Source organism: Artemia franciscana, chromosome 3 (genome assembly GCF_032884065.1).
Source record: "Artemia franciscana chromosome 3, ASM3288406v1, whole genome shotgun sequence".
NCBI lineage: Eukaryota > Metazoa > Arthropoda > Branchiopoda > Anostraca > Artemiidae > Artemia > Artemia franciscana.
Window position 1 is genome coordinate 31,578,655 of NC_088865.1, and position 14,150 is coordinate 31,592,804.

The 14,150-nt window shown below is 36.4% G+C and overlaps 2 protein-coding genes across 5 annotated transcripts in view; both read right to left on the reverse strand.

Annotated features, from left to right (window-relative positions):
- The window catches only part of LOC136025163 (uncharacterized), a 489,107-nt gene that overhangs the window by 134,321 nt on the left and 340,636 nt on the right, over nt 1-14,150 (reverse strand). The window lies entirely within an intron of this gene.
- LOC136025155 (uncharacterized) overlaps nt 9,024-14,150 on the reverse strand; it is an 81,208-nt gene continuing 76,081 nt past the window's right edge. The window contains exon 12 of the mRNA XM_065700909.1: nt 9,024-9,170. Within this exon, the coding sequence (XP_065556981.1) occupies nt 9,079-9,170 (92 nt within the window). The 3' untranslated portion in view covers nt 9,024-9,078. The remainder of the gene's footprint in view (nt 9,171-14,150) is intronic.

Here is a 14,150-nt window from a genome sequence, read left to right on the forward strand (position 1 = left end):
GGGAGGAAGCCTAGTTGCCCTCCGATTTTTTGGTTAATTAAAAAGGCAACTAGAATTTTTAATTTTTTACGAATATTTTTATTAGTAAAAGATTTACGTAACTTATAAATTAGCTTACGTAAAGAACTTTTGTATTCTCATATTTTTATAACATATATGAGGGGGCTCGCCCCCTTGTCAGATCCTCGCTCTTTACACTAAAGCTTAAATTTTGTCCCAATTCATTAAGAATGACCCCAGAATCACAAAAGCCGTAGAATAAATAGTTGAAATTACTAAAAATACTTTAGCGTAAAGAGCGAGGTATTAGGAGGAGGTGAGCCCCTCAAATGGGTAATAATTTCTGTTTGTTTTAATTTTTAATGCTGCTCCTTACTTCCAGCTGAAAGAACTTTTTCATATTTATTTTTTCATTGTTTTTTTTTAAATAATGCTAGTAAATCCTGCGCTCCCTTCATGGAGATTTTCTTCCCCCATGACAAATTATCGATGGAAAGTTCCCCCAGCATATCCCCCTCTTCTCAACCCCTCCCCCAACCAAAAACATCCTCCTGAAAACGCCTTTACACTTTCCAATAACCATTGCTATATGTAAGCACAGGTCAAAGTTTGTAACTTGTTGCCCCTCCCACGGGGACTGTGGGGGAGTAAGTCGTCCCCAAAGACATAATTATAAGGTTCTTCGACTACGCTGAATAAAATGGCTATCTCAGAATTTTGATCCGTTGACTTTAGGAAAATAATTAGCGTGGGAGGGGGCCTAGGTGCCCTCCAATTTTTTTGGTCACTTAAAAAGGGCACTAGAACTTTCCATTTCCGTTAGAATGAGCCCTCTTGCAACATTCTAGGACAACTTGGTCGATACGATCACAGGTATTGGTATCAAAATTCCATTTTTTAGAGTTTTTGTTACTATTGAGCCGGGTCGCTCCTTACTACAGTTCGTTACCACGAACTATTTGATGTCACTGATACTAAGCTAATTATCTACGAATTCAGACAGAGAAATCGGTTTTACACAAATCAAGAACAATAGTGTCATTCCTATAACATGTAAATACCGATTTATCAAACAGTTCGTCTTAACGAACTGAAAGTAAGGAGTGACTCGGTCCAAAAGTAGCCAGAACTCTAGAAAACGGAACTTGATAACGTTTTTCTTCAAGTTTTTACTCCACTATTTATCTTTTTGATGTAAGTGGGTTAGAAATAAATAATATTATATATTATTATATTATAAGAATTTGTTTTTGATACTGATTAATTAAAAAAGCTTTCCGAAAAAGAAGTTTTTCAAAGAAAAGAAAAGTCCATTTAAACTTAAAATCAACAAATTTTAACAAACATATAAACAACCAATGCAAACAAGCATCTCGTAGAAACTAATATAAATGAGTAAATAAATCTTAAACAATTGAAACTTAAATTGAACATGTAAATCAAGCTTGAAACGAACAAAAATCACAACAAAAAATAGTTTGAGTATTGCTTCCTTCTCTCATTGTAAAAGTCTAAAACCTATCGCTTCATTGGTGCTATACTGAAAACTAAATGTCTCTTGAACAGTCTTGAAAAGAATAAACAAAATCAAATTTAATATTTGGTATATAATGATATTAATTGTTAAAAGATCCATCAGTTCAAGATTATTTTTCAGTGTCACTATTTTTATTGCTGTAAGAACTGGAAAAGAAAATGTTTACAATATAATTCGTTTTCACTGAAGCGCCAATGACACATTAGGCTTTAGGATTTTATATTTAAGGAAGAGGAGTAGTATCCAAAATAGTGTTTGCAGTGAAACTACATTCTTCTTGAACAATTTTAGAAAAAAAAAACAAATAAATTAAACTGAATATTTGATGCATAGTGATATTAATTGCTGAAAGCTCCTCAGTTAAAAATTTTACTGCTTATTTTCAATATTAAGTACAAAAGAAAATATCTGTAATATAATTTGTTTTCAGTAAAGTGCCAATGACGCAGTACGCCGTAAGCTTTTACAGTAAGAGAAGGAGGCGATACCCAAACTCTTATTTGTCGTGATTTTTGTTCGTTTCAAGCTGGATTTGTATATTCCATTATAGTTTCATTCGTTTTAAGATTTATTTATTCATTTATATTAGTTTCTATTGGATATTTGTTTGCATTGATTGTTTATTTAATATCTGTTCGTTTTGGGTTTCATTTATGTTTCAATAGCAAAATATTTCTTTTTCGTTTTTTTTTCGGGGAAAAAGACATGGGAGATATTAGTTACCCTCTGTTCTCTTTTGACTCTTAAAAAGGGAACAAGAACTTTTACTTTCCTAAGGAATTAGCCCTCTCTGAAGTATATGCGAGCATCGCTTCTATAAGAACCATATATAAACCAGGGCAAAACTTATAACGCCTGCCCCCTGGCCCTGGGGGGGTGTGTGTTAACACCGGAGTTTCTGTTATCTAGCCTTTTAACTATTTAAAAAAGCCTATCTCAAAATTTTTATCTGATGCATTTTGGGGAAAAGGCTATTGGGGGGGGGGGAGCTAACTGCCCTCTGACCACTTTTGACTCTTAAAAAGCAAACTGTAACTTTCAATTTCCAATCAAATGAACCCTCTCTGAAGTTTATACGAGAATCCCTTCCACAAGAACCATATATGAATCGAGGGCATAATTTATAACGCCTCTCCCGGGCCCTGGGGAGTTGTGTCGACATCGGAGTTTTGTTATCTGACCTTTAAAATATATTTAACAAAATGGCTATCTCTACAGTTTTATTTGATGTATACGATCATCGCTTCCATAAGAACCACATATACCCCCATGGCATAACTTGTAACGCCTGCCCCCGGGCCGTGGGGTTTTTGTCGACAAAGGAAATTTTTTTTTATCGGATCCTTGAACTTAATTTTACAAAATCGTTACCTTCAAATTTTATTGGATATATTTGGGGAAAAGCGCGTGGGGGGGGGTCTAGCTAGCCCTCCGATCACTTTTAACTCTTAAAAAGTGAACTGCAACTTTCAATTTCCAATCAAATGAGCCCTCTATGAAGTTTATACGAGAATCCCTTCCGTAAGAACCATAAATGCCCCCAGCACATAACTTACAACACCTACCCCCGGGGGGTTGTGTCGACACTGGAGTTCTTGTTATCTGATGTTTGAATTATTTTTTAAAATTACATAAAAAAAAGTAGTTTTTTTTAACTGAAAGTAAGGAGCGACATTAAAACTTAAAACGAACAGAAATTACTCCGCATATGAAATGGGTTGTCCCCTCCGCAATCCTTCGCTCTTTACGCTAAAGTTTGACTCTTTACCACAATTCTGCTTTCTAAAACAATTAAAATTTTTAGCATAATTTGTAGCATAATTGTGGCAAAGAGACAAACTTTAGCGTAAAGAGCGAGGGATTGCGGAGGGGACAACCCATTTTAATATACGGAGTAATTTCTGTTCGTTTTAAGTTTTAATGTCGCTCCTTACTTTCAGTTAAAAAAACTAGTTTTTTTATGTAATTTCTGAACGTTTTTGAATTAATGCATGTTTGATTTTGGCTCTCCACACATCAATTATTAAAATGAAATTTGCAGATTAATTCCTTTTTTGGCTAAATGGCTTTCTCTTAGTTTTCATCAGACGATTTTGAGAAATAAGGGATGGGAAAGGAGGCCTAATTGCCATGCAATTTTTCGGTTACATAAAAAGGCAACTATAAATTTTTATTTTTAACGAATTTTTCTATTAGTAAAAAATATACATAACTTAAGAATTATCTTACGTAACAAACTTTTATATTCTTTAATTTTTATTATGTATATGAGAGGGTTTGTACCTTCGTTAATACCTCGATCTTTACACTAAATCGTAAGTTTTGTCCCAATTCTTTAAGAATGACCCCTGAATCAGAAAGGCCGTAGAATAAATAGTTGAAATTACTAAAAATACTATAGCATAAAGAGCGAGGTATTTATCTCCTCCTAAATACCTCGCTCTTTATGCTAAAGTATTTTTAGAACCCCTCATATGCGTAATAATCTCTGTTCGTTTTAAGTTTCAATGCTACTCTTTACTTTCAATTGAAAAAAAAAACTTCTCCATGTTTATTTTTTCATTGTTTTTTTATAGTAATTTTAGAAAATCCTGCGCCCTTTTCATTGAATTTCTGTTCCCCCATGACATATTTCTCCATGGAAAGATCCTCCCACATAGCCCCCTCCCCTCAACCCCACCCCCAAAACCAAAAAAAAATCCCCTGAAACCGACTGTACACTTCCCAATAACCATTATTATATGTAAACACTGGTCGAAGTTTGTAACTTGCAGCCCCTCCCCCAGGGACTTTGGGGGAGTAAGTCATTCCCAAAGACATAGTTATTATGGTTTTTGACTATGCGGAACAAAATGGCTATCTCAAAATTTTTATCTGTTGACTTTGGAGAAAAAATGAGCGTGGGAGGGGGCCTAGGTGCCTTCCAATTTTTTTGGTCACTTAAAAAGGGCACTAGAACTTTTCATTTCCGTTAGAATGAGCCCTCTTGCGACATTCTAGGACCACTTGGTCGATACAATGACCCCTGGGGAAAAGAAAAAAAAAAACAAAATAAACAAATAAATAAACACGCACCCGTGATTTGTCTTCTGGCAAAAAAATACGAAATTCCACATTTTTGCAGATAGGAGCTTGAAAATTTTACTACAGGGTTCTCTGATAAGCCGAATGCCATGGTGTGATTTTTGTTAAGATTCTGTGACTTTTAGGGGGTGTTTCCCCCTATTTTCTAAAATAAGGCAAATTTTCTCAGGCTCGTAACTTTTGATGACAAAGACTAAATTTGATGAAATTTACATATTTAAAATCAGCATGAAAATCTGATTCTTTTGATGTATACTTTACATCAAAATTCCGTTTTTTAGAGTTTCGTTTACTGTTGAGCCGGGTCGCTCCTTACTACAGTTCGTTACCATGAACTGTTTGAAAAGAAAATAATTCGGTATTTCGGGGCTTCTGACATTATTACTCCTTTGCGGAAGTTAGGCTCAAAATTGGAAAAGGATTATATTTTTTCTCTGGGCCCCTTCCACCTCTTAGTTCGTTTATTTTCCCGTTAGTTTTCACCTGTTTTCGCTTTATAGTTGTGTTATATCGAAGTTCTTTCGTTAGTTGAGTTATGGTTGTGGTATATATGTTTTATCGCTCGTATAGTTGTGTTATTTTCAAATTATACTCCATAATAGAGAGGCTCCGAACACCCAGCATTGTATATTAAGCTCTGAATTTGACGTTTTTTTCTAACGTGACCAGATTCGTCCTGCGCCCTGCGCCCTTTTCATTGAATTTTTCTTTCCCCATGACATATTTCTCCAAGGAAAGATCCTCCCACATAGCCCCCTCCCCTCAACCCTATCCCCAAAACCAAAAAAATTCCCCTGAAAATGTCTCTACGCTTCCCAATAATCATTATTATATGTAAACACTGGTCGAAGTTTGTAACTTGCAGCCCCTCCCCCAGGGACTGTGGGGAGTAAGTCATCCCCAAAGACATAGTTATTAAGGTTGTCGACTATGCTGAACAAAATGGCTATCTCAAAATTTTGATCCGTTGACTTTGAGAAAAAATGAGCGTGGGAGGGGGCCTAGATGCCCTCAAATTTTTTTGGTCACTTGAAAAGGGCACTAGAACTTTTCATTTCCGTTAGAATGAGCCCTCTTGCGACATTCTAGGACAACTTGGTCGATACGATGACCCCTGGAAAAAAAAAAAAAAAAAAAAAAAAAAACACGCACCCGTGATTTGTCTTCTGGCAAAAAATACAAAATTCCACATTTTTGTAGAAACTTCTACAGTAGGGTTCTCTAATACGCTGAATCTGATGATGTCATTTTCGTTAAGATCCTACGACTTTTAGGGGGTGTTTCCCCCTATTTTCCTAAATAAGGCAAATTTTCTCAGGCTCGTAACTTTTGATGGATAAGACTAAGCTTGATGAAACTTATATATTTAAAATCAGCATTAAAATGCGATTCTTTTGATGTAGCTATTGATATAAAAAAATTTTTTTTTAGTGTTTTAGAGTTTCAAGTTTCAATTTTTTAGAGTTTTGGTTACTATTGAGCCGGATCGCTCCTTACTACAGTTCGTTACCACGAACTGTTTGGAAATGGCTATCTAAAAAAACTTTCAATTTCCAGTCAAATGAGCCCTCTCTGAAGTTCATACGAGTATCTATTCCATCAGAACCATATATGCCCCCAGGACATCAACTTAAAGGGACTGCCCTGGACCCTGGGATTTGTGTCGGCACCAGAGTTTTTGTTATCTGACCTTTTAACTATCTTTAATAAGATAGTTTAATAAGAATAAGGGGTTTTGTCGACCTAGGAAATTTTTTGTATCGGACCCTTGAACTACTTTTTACAAAATGTCTATCTCAAAATTTTTATCTGGTGCAATTGGGGGAAAAAGGGCGTGAGGGGAAGCTACCCTCTGATCGCTTTTGACTCTTAAAAAGTGAACTGCAACTTTCAATTTCCAATCAAATGAGCCCTCTCTGAAGTTTATACGAACATCCATTCTATAAGAACCATATATGCCCCAGGGCATAACTTAAGACGCTTACCCCCGGCTCCTTGCTGGTTGTTTCGACATCGAAGTTTTGTTATCTGACCTTTGAACTATTTTTAACAAAATGGATATCTCAAAACTTTTATCTGATGCATTCGGAGAAAAAAGGGCGAGGAGGGGGAGGGGGCTTGTTGCCATCCGATCTCTTTTGACTCCAAAATGTGATCTAGAGCTTTTGCTTTCAATTAAACGCGCCCTCTCTGAAGTTTATATGATCATCCTTTCTATAAGAACAATATTTTCCCCCGGGGTATAACTTACAAGGCCTGCCCTCGGGCCCTGGGAGGAGGGGTCGCGTCGACACCGAAGTTTTGTTATATTAACTTTGAACAATTTTTAGCAAAATGGCTACCTCAAAATTTACATTGGATATATTTGGGGAAAAGGGCGTTGGCGGGAGGACTAGTAACTTGTTGCCTGTGTTTGCTGTGACTACTGAGTTAATAAATGTATAGATGTCTACAAATTATAATAATGCTATCTCGCTGACAAAGTTTTCTAAGGCATCTGTTGCACTTTGGCGACATCTGGAATCTCTTGAGCATAGTGGTAGAAAATGGGTTATTGCTGGTGACTTCAACTGCGATTCAGTAAAACACAATATCCACTCTGACATTTTTCTAAATTGCCTACCCCCTTCCTTTCAAATTTTGCCAAAGTTTTTGGATTTTACAGATACCTATTGTAGCGAACATACATCCAATATTGGCCACGTTCTATCCTGTAGATCCATTCCTTGTTTCCTCGTCTCGACTTTCTTTTCGTCTATAGCCATCACAGAACATTAATATTTTGCTTTCCCTGTGTTTATCGGCTCCTAAGTACGAATTTGGCCCACCTAGGGTGGTGATGATAATTTTTTAGAAATAAATCTTACATTCATCACAAGCAGCTTGTCAAATTTAAAAAAAAAGTACTTGAGAAGTGAGACTAATATCCGTCGGTGCTTTGCGCGGTCCAATACACCATCATGCTTCTATCAAGGTATGGGTGCATCAGCTCATATTTGCAAGACGTCCAACAGAACTTGCTATTAAATTTCAACCAAACTTAATGAAACACTACAAATGATTTCCTAGTTCACATTTTTGGGGGTTCAGACCTCTTTGGGCTCTACAAGGGATGAGTAGTACCTAAATTATTGTCATTAGTTATATCTACCTCAAGAGACTGTTGAATCTCAACCAAACTTAGTCATAAGTTACAGGTGATAACAGTCAGAAGCCACAGTTCATATCCTAGTTCCGCATAACAGATTTCATGGTCTATTCTTCATTTTCGGGTTAAGAATTGGCTCCTAATTTCTGTTCAAAAGTACATTTACCTCAATGGATCGTTGAATAACAGTCAATTTCAATGAAAACTAAAATTCTGGGGATCAATGGAGGGGAGGGGGAGGCGGGCAAAGATTTTGGAAATATCTTTTGTATCTTCATCAAAAAGGATCAAAAATTCAAAAATGAACTCCTCTCTCCCAATATCTAGAAAATTTCCTTTTTTCGATATTCATTAAAACTATTTTTTAAAAAACTGCCTCTGTCTTCCTTACATGTTCGTGGATTGGCACCATTGCTTAAACCTAGATTCAACATTATTTCTTTCTATGGTCTATAGCTGATTCTGACCTCTAATGAAAAAGGGGAGGGATGTTGGTGTATGGAAATATCTTTAAATGAAACTAATTAATAGACTAGCGGGTGATACTTACCCAGAAAAAAAACACTGCTATTATTTTGATATCAGATGTCTATACTTACTAAGCTCCCTGTGAAGGAGGAACAACATTCTTGTCATCGGTACAAGCATGATCTATAAAATGTTAAAGAGGTTTGGTGGTGATCATTAATAAGGAACTTTATGGTAAGTTTAAAGGTTTGAGTCTAATCATATAGACGTTGCAATTTTTTGTTGCCCTGCAGCTACTACCCACTGATCACAATAGCTGCATCACTTCATGGGGCGCTTAACCGGTGCCACTGGTACAAAAGGTATAGCTTCCGCTCGTTTTAAGTTCAACCTTTACATGTTCGTGGACAAACTGCTTGAAGTTGTTTCTTAGCTAGTTAAAAAAGATTCCGATTTTGCAATAGTTCCCAGCCGTCTTACAGTATTCAACTATGCCCACTGTCTATGGAAATATTGTCTTTTTCCTAATATCTTACTTTTAAGGTCGCTAAATAAGGTCTAAAATCTAGAAAGAATTGGGATATCGACTGAATACGTCTATTCATTGCTAATTTACAGTCAAGATTTTCAAGGTGCTTTAAAGTATTTGCTAGAATAAAACATGAATAAGCCACAAACAAATATATATATATATATATATATATATATATATATATATATATATATATATATATATATATATATATATATATATATATATATATATATATATATATATATATATATATATATATATATATATATATATATATATATATATATATATATATATTTATATATCTTAGCAAATGCCCTTTGCTCCAGTTCCGGCTTTTAAATCTAGCCAATCTTCTTGGGCCGACACGAGTAGTTCGGAGGCAAGAGCTTCTACGCCTAAAAATGAAAAAAATCAAATGATATTTGAGAACACTAATGAGAATTCATGGTTCAAAGAATGGCTTGTGGCTAAAGTAAACGATTTAAAATTGCCTGGATCTTATATTTTGAAAATGGAAAGACTTGGGAGTTTTGACTGCTTTAGTGCTTTCGACAAAGATGTATTTAAGTTCAGTTTGATCTTTAAATCGAACATGCTTTACAAATTTCATTGCAGCGACATCGCCTGTATACCCAGGATATAATTTGAAATTTGGCAGGTTTCTTAGTTGGAGCTCGGGCTACGAAATGCATCCCTCCCCATCCCTCTGCGACCACTGGAACCGAAGATCGCTTAACATTGTCGTGGTTCTCCTCTTTAAAGAGGCACGAGTGTGCCTCCTTGATTTTGGTAGCATAGGAAATGGTCATCCCGCTTATCTGCATTACCTGTTTTTTAACATTACGCTTCATATTGTCAAACATGAATCTCCAACAACGATTAAATTTGCTGGAGAGAGAAATAAGTAAAAACAAGAGCTAAGAGCTCATATGGCACTTGTGACGAGGCAAGAAGAACTAAGAGCCAAGAGCTCATATGGTATGAGCTCTATCAAAATTCTAAGAATCAATAGATTGATTTAAAAGGAAAATTAAATAAAAAAAAAAACTAATTTTTTTTAGCTGAAAGTAAGGAGCGACATTAAAACTTAAAACGAACAAAAATTACTCCGTATATGAAATGGGTTGTCCCCTCCGCAATCCCTCGCTCTTTACGCTAAAGCTTTTAATTGTTTTAAAAAGTAGAATTGTGGCAAAGAGTCAAACTTTAGCGTAAAGAGCGAGGGATTGCGGAGGGGACAACCCATTTCATATACGGAGTAATTTCTGTTCGTTTTAAGTTTTAATGTCGCTCCTTACTTTCAGCAAAAAAATTAGTTTTTTTATATTTAATTTCTGAACGTTTTTGCATTGGCTAAATGGCTTTCTCTTAGTTTTGATCACACGATTTTGAGAAATAAGGGGTGGAGAAGGAGGCCTAGTTGCCCTCCAGTTTTTCATTACTTAAAAAGGCAACTAGAACTTTTAATTTTTAACGAACGTTTTTATTAGTAAAAAATATACGTAACTTAAGAATTCACTTACGTAACAAACTTTCATAATCTTATATTTTTATTATGTATACGAGGGGTTTGTACTCTCGTTAATACCTCGCTCTTTACACTAAATTGTAAGTTTTGTCCCAATTATTTAAGACAGACCCCTGAATCAGAAAGGCCGTAGAATAAATAGTTGAAATTACTAAAAATACTTTAGCATAAAGAGCGAGGTATTTATCTCCTCCTAAATACCTCGCTCTTTATGCTAAAGTATTTTTTAGAACCCCTCATATGCGTAATAATCTCTGTTCGTTTTAAGTTTCAATGCTACTCCTTCCTTTCATTTGAAAAAAGTTTTCATGTTTATTTTTCATTGTTTTCTTATAGTAATGCTAGAAAATCCTACGCCCTTTTCATTGAATTTTTTCCCCCATGACCGATTCCTCCAAGGAAAGATCCTCCAACATAGCCCCCTCCCCTCAGCCCCACCCCCAAACAAAATAAAATCCCCCTGAAAACGTCTTTACACTTCCCAATAACCATTACTATATGTAAACACTGGTCAAAGTTTGTAACTTGCAGCCCCTCCCCCAGGGATTATGGGGGAGTAAGTCATCCCCAAAGACATAGATATTATGGTTTTCGACTATGCTGAACAAAATGGCTATCTCAAAATTTTGATCCGTTGACTTTGGGAAAAAATGAGCGTGGGAGGGGGCCTAGGTGCCCTCCAATTTTTTGGTCACTTAAAAAGGGCACTAGAACTTTTCATTTCCGTTAGAATGAGTCCTCTTGCGACATTCTAGGACCACTTGGTCGATACGATGACCCCTGGAAAAAAACAAAAAACAAAAAAAAACAAACAAACAAATAAACACGCACCCGTGATTTGTTTTCTGGCAAAAAATACAAAATTCCACATTTTTGTAGATAGGAGCTTGAAACTTCTACAGTAGAGTTCTCTGATACGCTGAATTTGATGGTGTCATTTTCGTTAAGATTCTACGATTTTTAGGGGGTATTTCACCCTATTTTCGTAAATAATGCAAATTTTTTCAGGCTTGTAACTTTTGATGGGTAAGACTAAACTTAATGAAACTTATATATTTAAAATCAGCATTAAAATGCAATTCTTTTGATGTAGCTATTGATATCAAAATTCAATTTTTTAGAGTTTTGGTTACTATTGAGCCGGGTCGCTCCTTACTACAGTTCATTACCACGAACTGTTTGATCAGAGGCTTAATGCCGGTCAGGATTTAAAATAAGAGCTCTGAGTCACGATGTCCTTCTAAATATAAAAATTCATTAAGGTTCAATCACCCACCCGTAAGCTATAAATACCTAATTTCTTCTAATTTTTCCTCTCCCTTTAGCCCCCCAGATGGTCAAATTCGAGAAAACGACTTTATCAAGTCAATTTGTGCTGCTCCCTGACACGCCTACCAATTTTCATCGTCCTAGCACGTCCAGATGCACCAAACTCGCCAAATCACTGAACCCCTCCCCCCAACTCCCCCAAAGAGAGCGAATCCAGTACGGTTACGTCATCACGTAACAAGGACATTTGCTTATTCTATCCACCAAGCTCCATCCCGATTCCACCACTTTAAGTGTTTTCCAAGATTCCCCCCCTGACTCCCTCCAATGTCAAAAGATCTGGTCGGGATTTGAAACAAGAGCTCTGAGACATGAATTCCTTCTAAATATCAAATTTCATTAAGATCCGATCACCTATTCGTAAGATAAAAATACCCCAATTTTCACGTTTTCCAAGAATTCCGGTTTCCCCCTCCAAATCCCCCCAATGTCACAGGATCTGGTCGGAATTTAAAATTAGATCTTTAAAGCTCAAGATCCTTCTAAATATCAAATTTCATTAAGATCTGGTCACCCTTTCGTAGGTTACAAATACCTCAATTTTCAAAATTACCCCCCCCCCCAACTCCACCAAAGAGAGCAGATCCGGTCCGGTTATGTCAGTCACGTATCTTAGATAGGTTTTTATTCTTCCCATCCAGTTTCATCCTGATCTCTCCACTTTAAGTTTGTTCTAAGATTTTTGGTCCCCCCTACTGCCTCCTCCCCCAGTGACGCTGGATCCGGTTGAGATCTAAAATAAGAGATCTGAGTTATGAGGTCCTTCTAAATATGAAGTTTCATGAAGATCCGATCACTCCTTCGTAAGTTAAAAATACGTCATTTTTTTCTAATTTTTAAGAATTAACCCCCCCCCCCAATAGAGCGGATCCGTTCCAATTATGAAAATCACGTATCTAAGACTTCAGCTTATTTTTCCAACCAAGTTTCATCCAGATCCCTCCAATCTAAGCGTTTTCCATGATTTTTGGTTCCCCCACCCCAAACTCCTCCCAATGTCACCAGATCCGGTCGGGATTTAAAATAAGAGCTTTGAGACACCTCAAATACGTCAATTTTCAAAATTACCCCCCCCCCCAACTGAGATCCGATCATCCGTTCGTAAGTTAAAAATACCTCATTTTTTCTATTTTTTCAGAATTAACCCCCCCCCCCCAACTACTCCAAAGAGAGCAGATCCGTTCCGGTTATGTCAATCATGTATCTACGACTTGTGCTTATTTTCCCCACCAAGTTTCATCCCGATCCCTTCACTCTAAGTGTTTTCCGAGATTTTAGTTTTCCCCTTCCCCCCCAATGTCACCAGATCCGGTCGGGATTTAAAATAAGAGCTCTGAGACACGATATCCTTCTAAATATCAAATTTCATTGAGATTCGATCACCCGTTCGTAAGTTAAAAATCTATATCAGTTCACATATAGCATTCATTCAGTGAACATCTTAAACCGGATTTACTCTCACAAAGTTTTGATAAAAAAGAATGCATTCGAGGTAAATACTCCTACTTTGCGTCGGACCGTTCATTTAGTGTTCAGCAAGGTTAATTTGCTGTCGAAATTTTTTTGTATAGATTCAGATGCCAATATTACGCAAAGTGAGTAATTAAAGGAGTTTTATGTGGTAGTATATTTCTACAGTTTATTTTTTCTTGGAGTCCAATTGCTATTTTGTATAATGGGAGGAAAGAGGAAGAAGGAAAAATCTGACGAGTTTTTTCTCACATCCAGTCCTATGGAATCACTAGCTGATAGTTTGAGTCTAGTTTTACAGACTGTTAAAGAAAATTCATCTACGTTAAATGAGCTGAATGTTAATTTTAAAGGATTAGATCAAAGGATTCCTAAGATCGAAGCATCTGTATTGGAATCGAAATTGGAGGCGAAAGATATTAAGCCTAAAGTGATCAGCCTTGAGGTAGAAACCAACGATTTGAAGAACCACATTTCTGTGCTGGTTGATGAAAATTCATTACTGAAATCGTAGTTATCTAGCCTAAGGCATACAATGATGAAGCTGGAAAGTAAAGAAACTGATAAAACATTCTAGTATGGAATGTGACGGCGATTTATACTGTAAACGCTAAGGCTATTTTCGATAGTATAATTTCGTCATGCCTTGGAATCCATGAGGTACCCAAATACACGGTAGCTGATGTTAAGCCTGAAAAAAAAAAAGCTGATAAAGGTTATCATGGAGAACAGGGAGCTGAAAGTGGCAGTTCTAAAACAGGCTCGAAATCTTTGTGGAAAAACTATCATGGGCAATCAGAATGTTTTTCTATCCGATGATTTTCCCCCGTCTGTTCGAGAAGTTCGAAAAAAACTTTTAGCTATCCGAACCAGTATTCGTGAAAAAAAAAACAGATTTTGAAACTTGGATTGCGAGATCCATACCACCATCTCTATGTATTCGTCGCCTTAAGGAAGGGCCAGTGGAAATGTTCTTGTTTGATGAAATCCCACCAGATATTAGTAGCCTGATTCAAACACAACTACAGCGAAGGCAAGGAAATGGCTG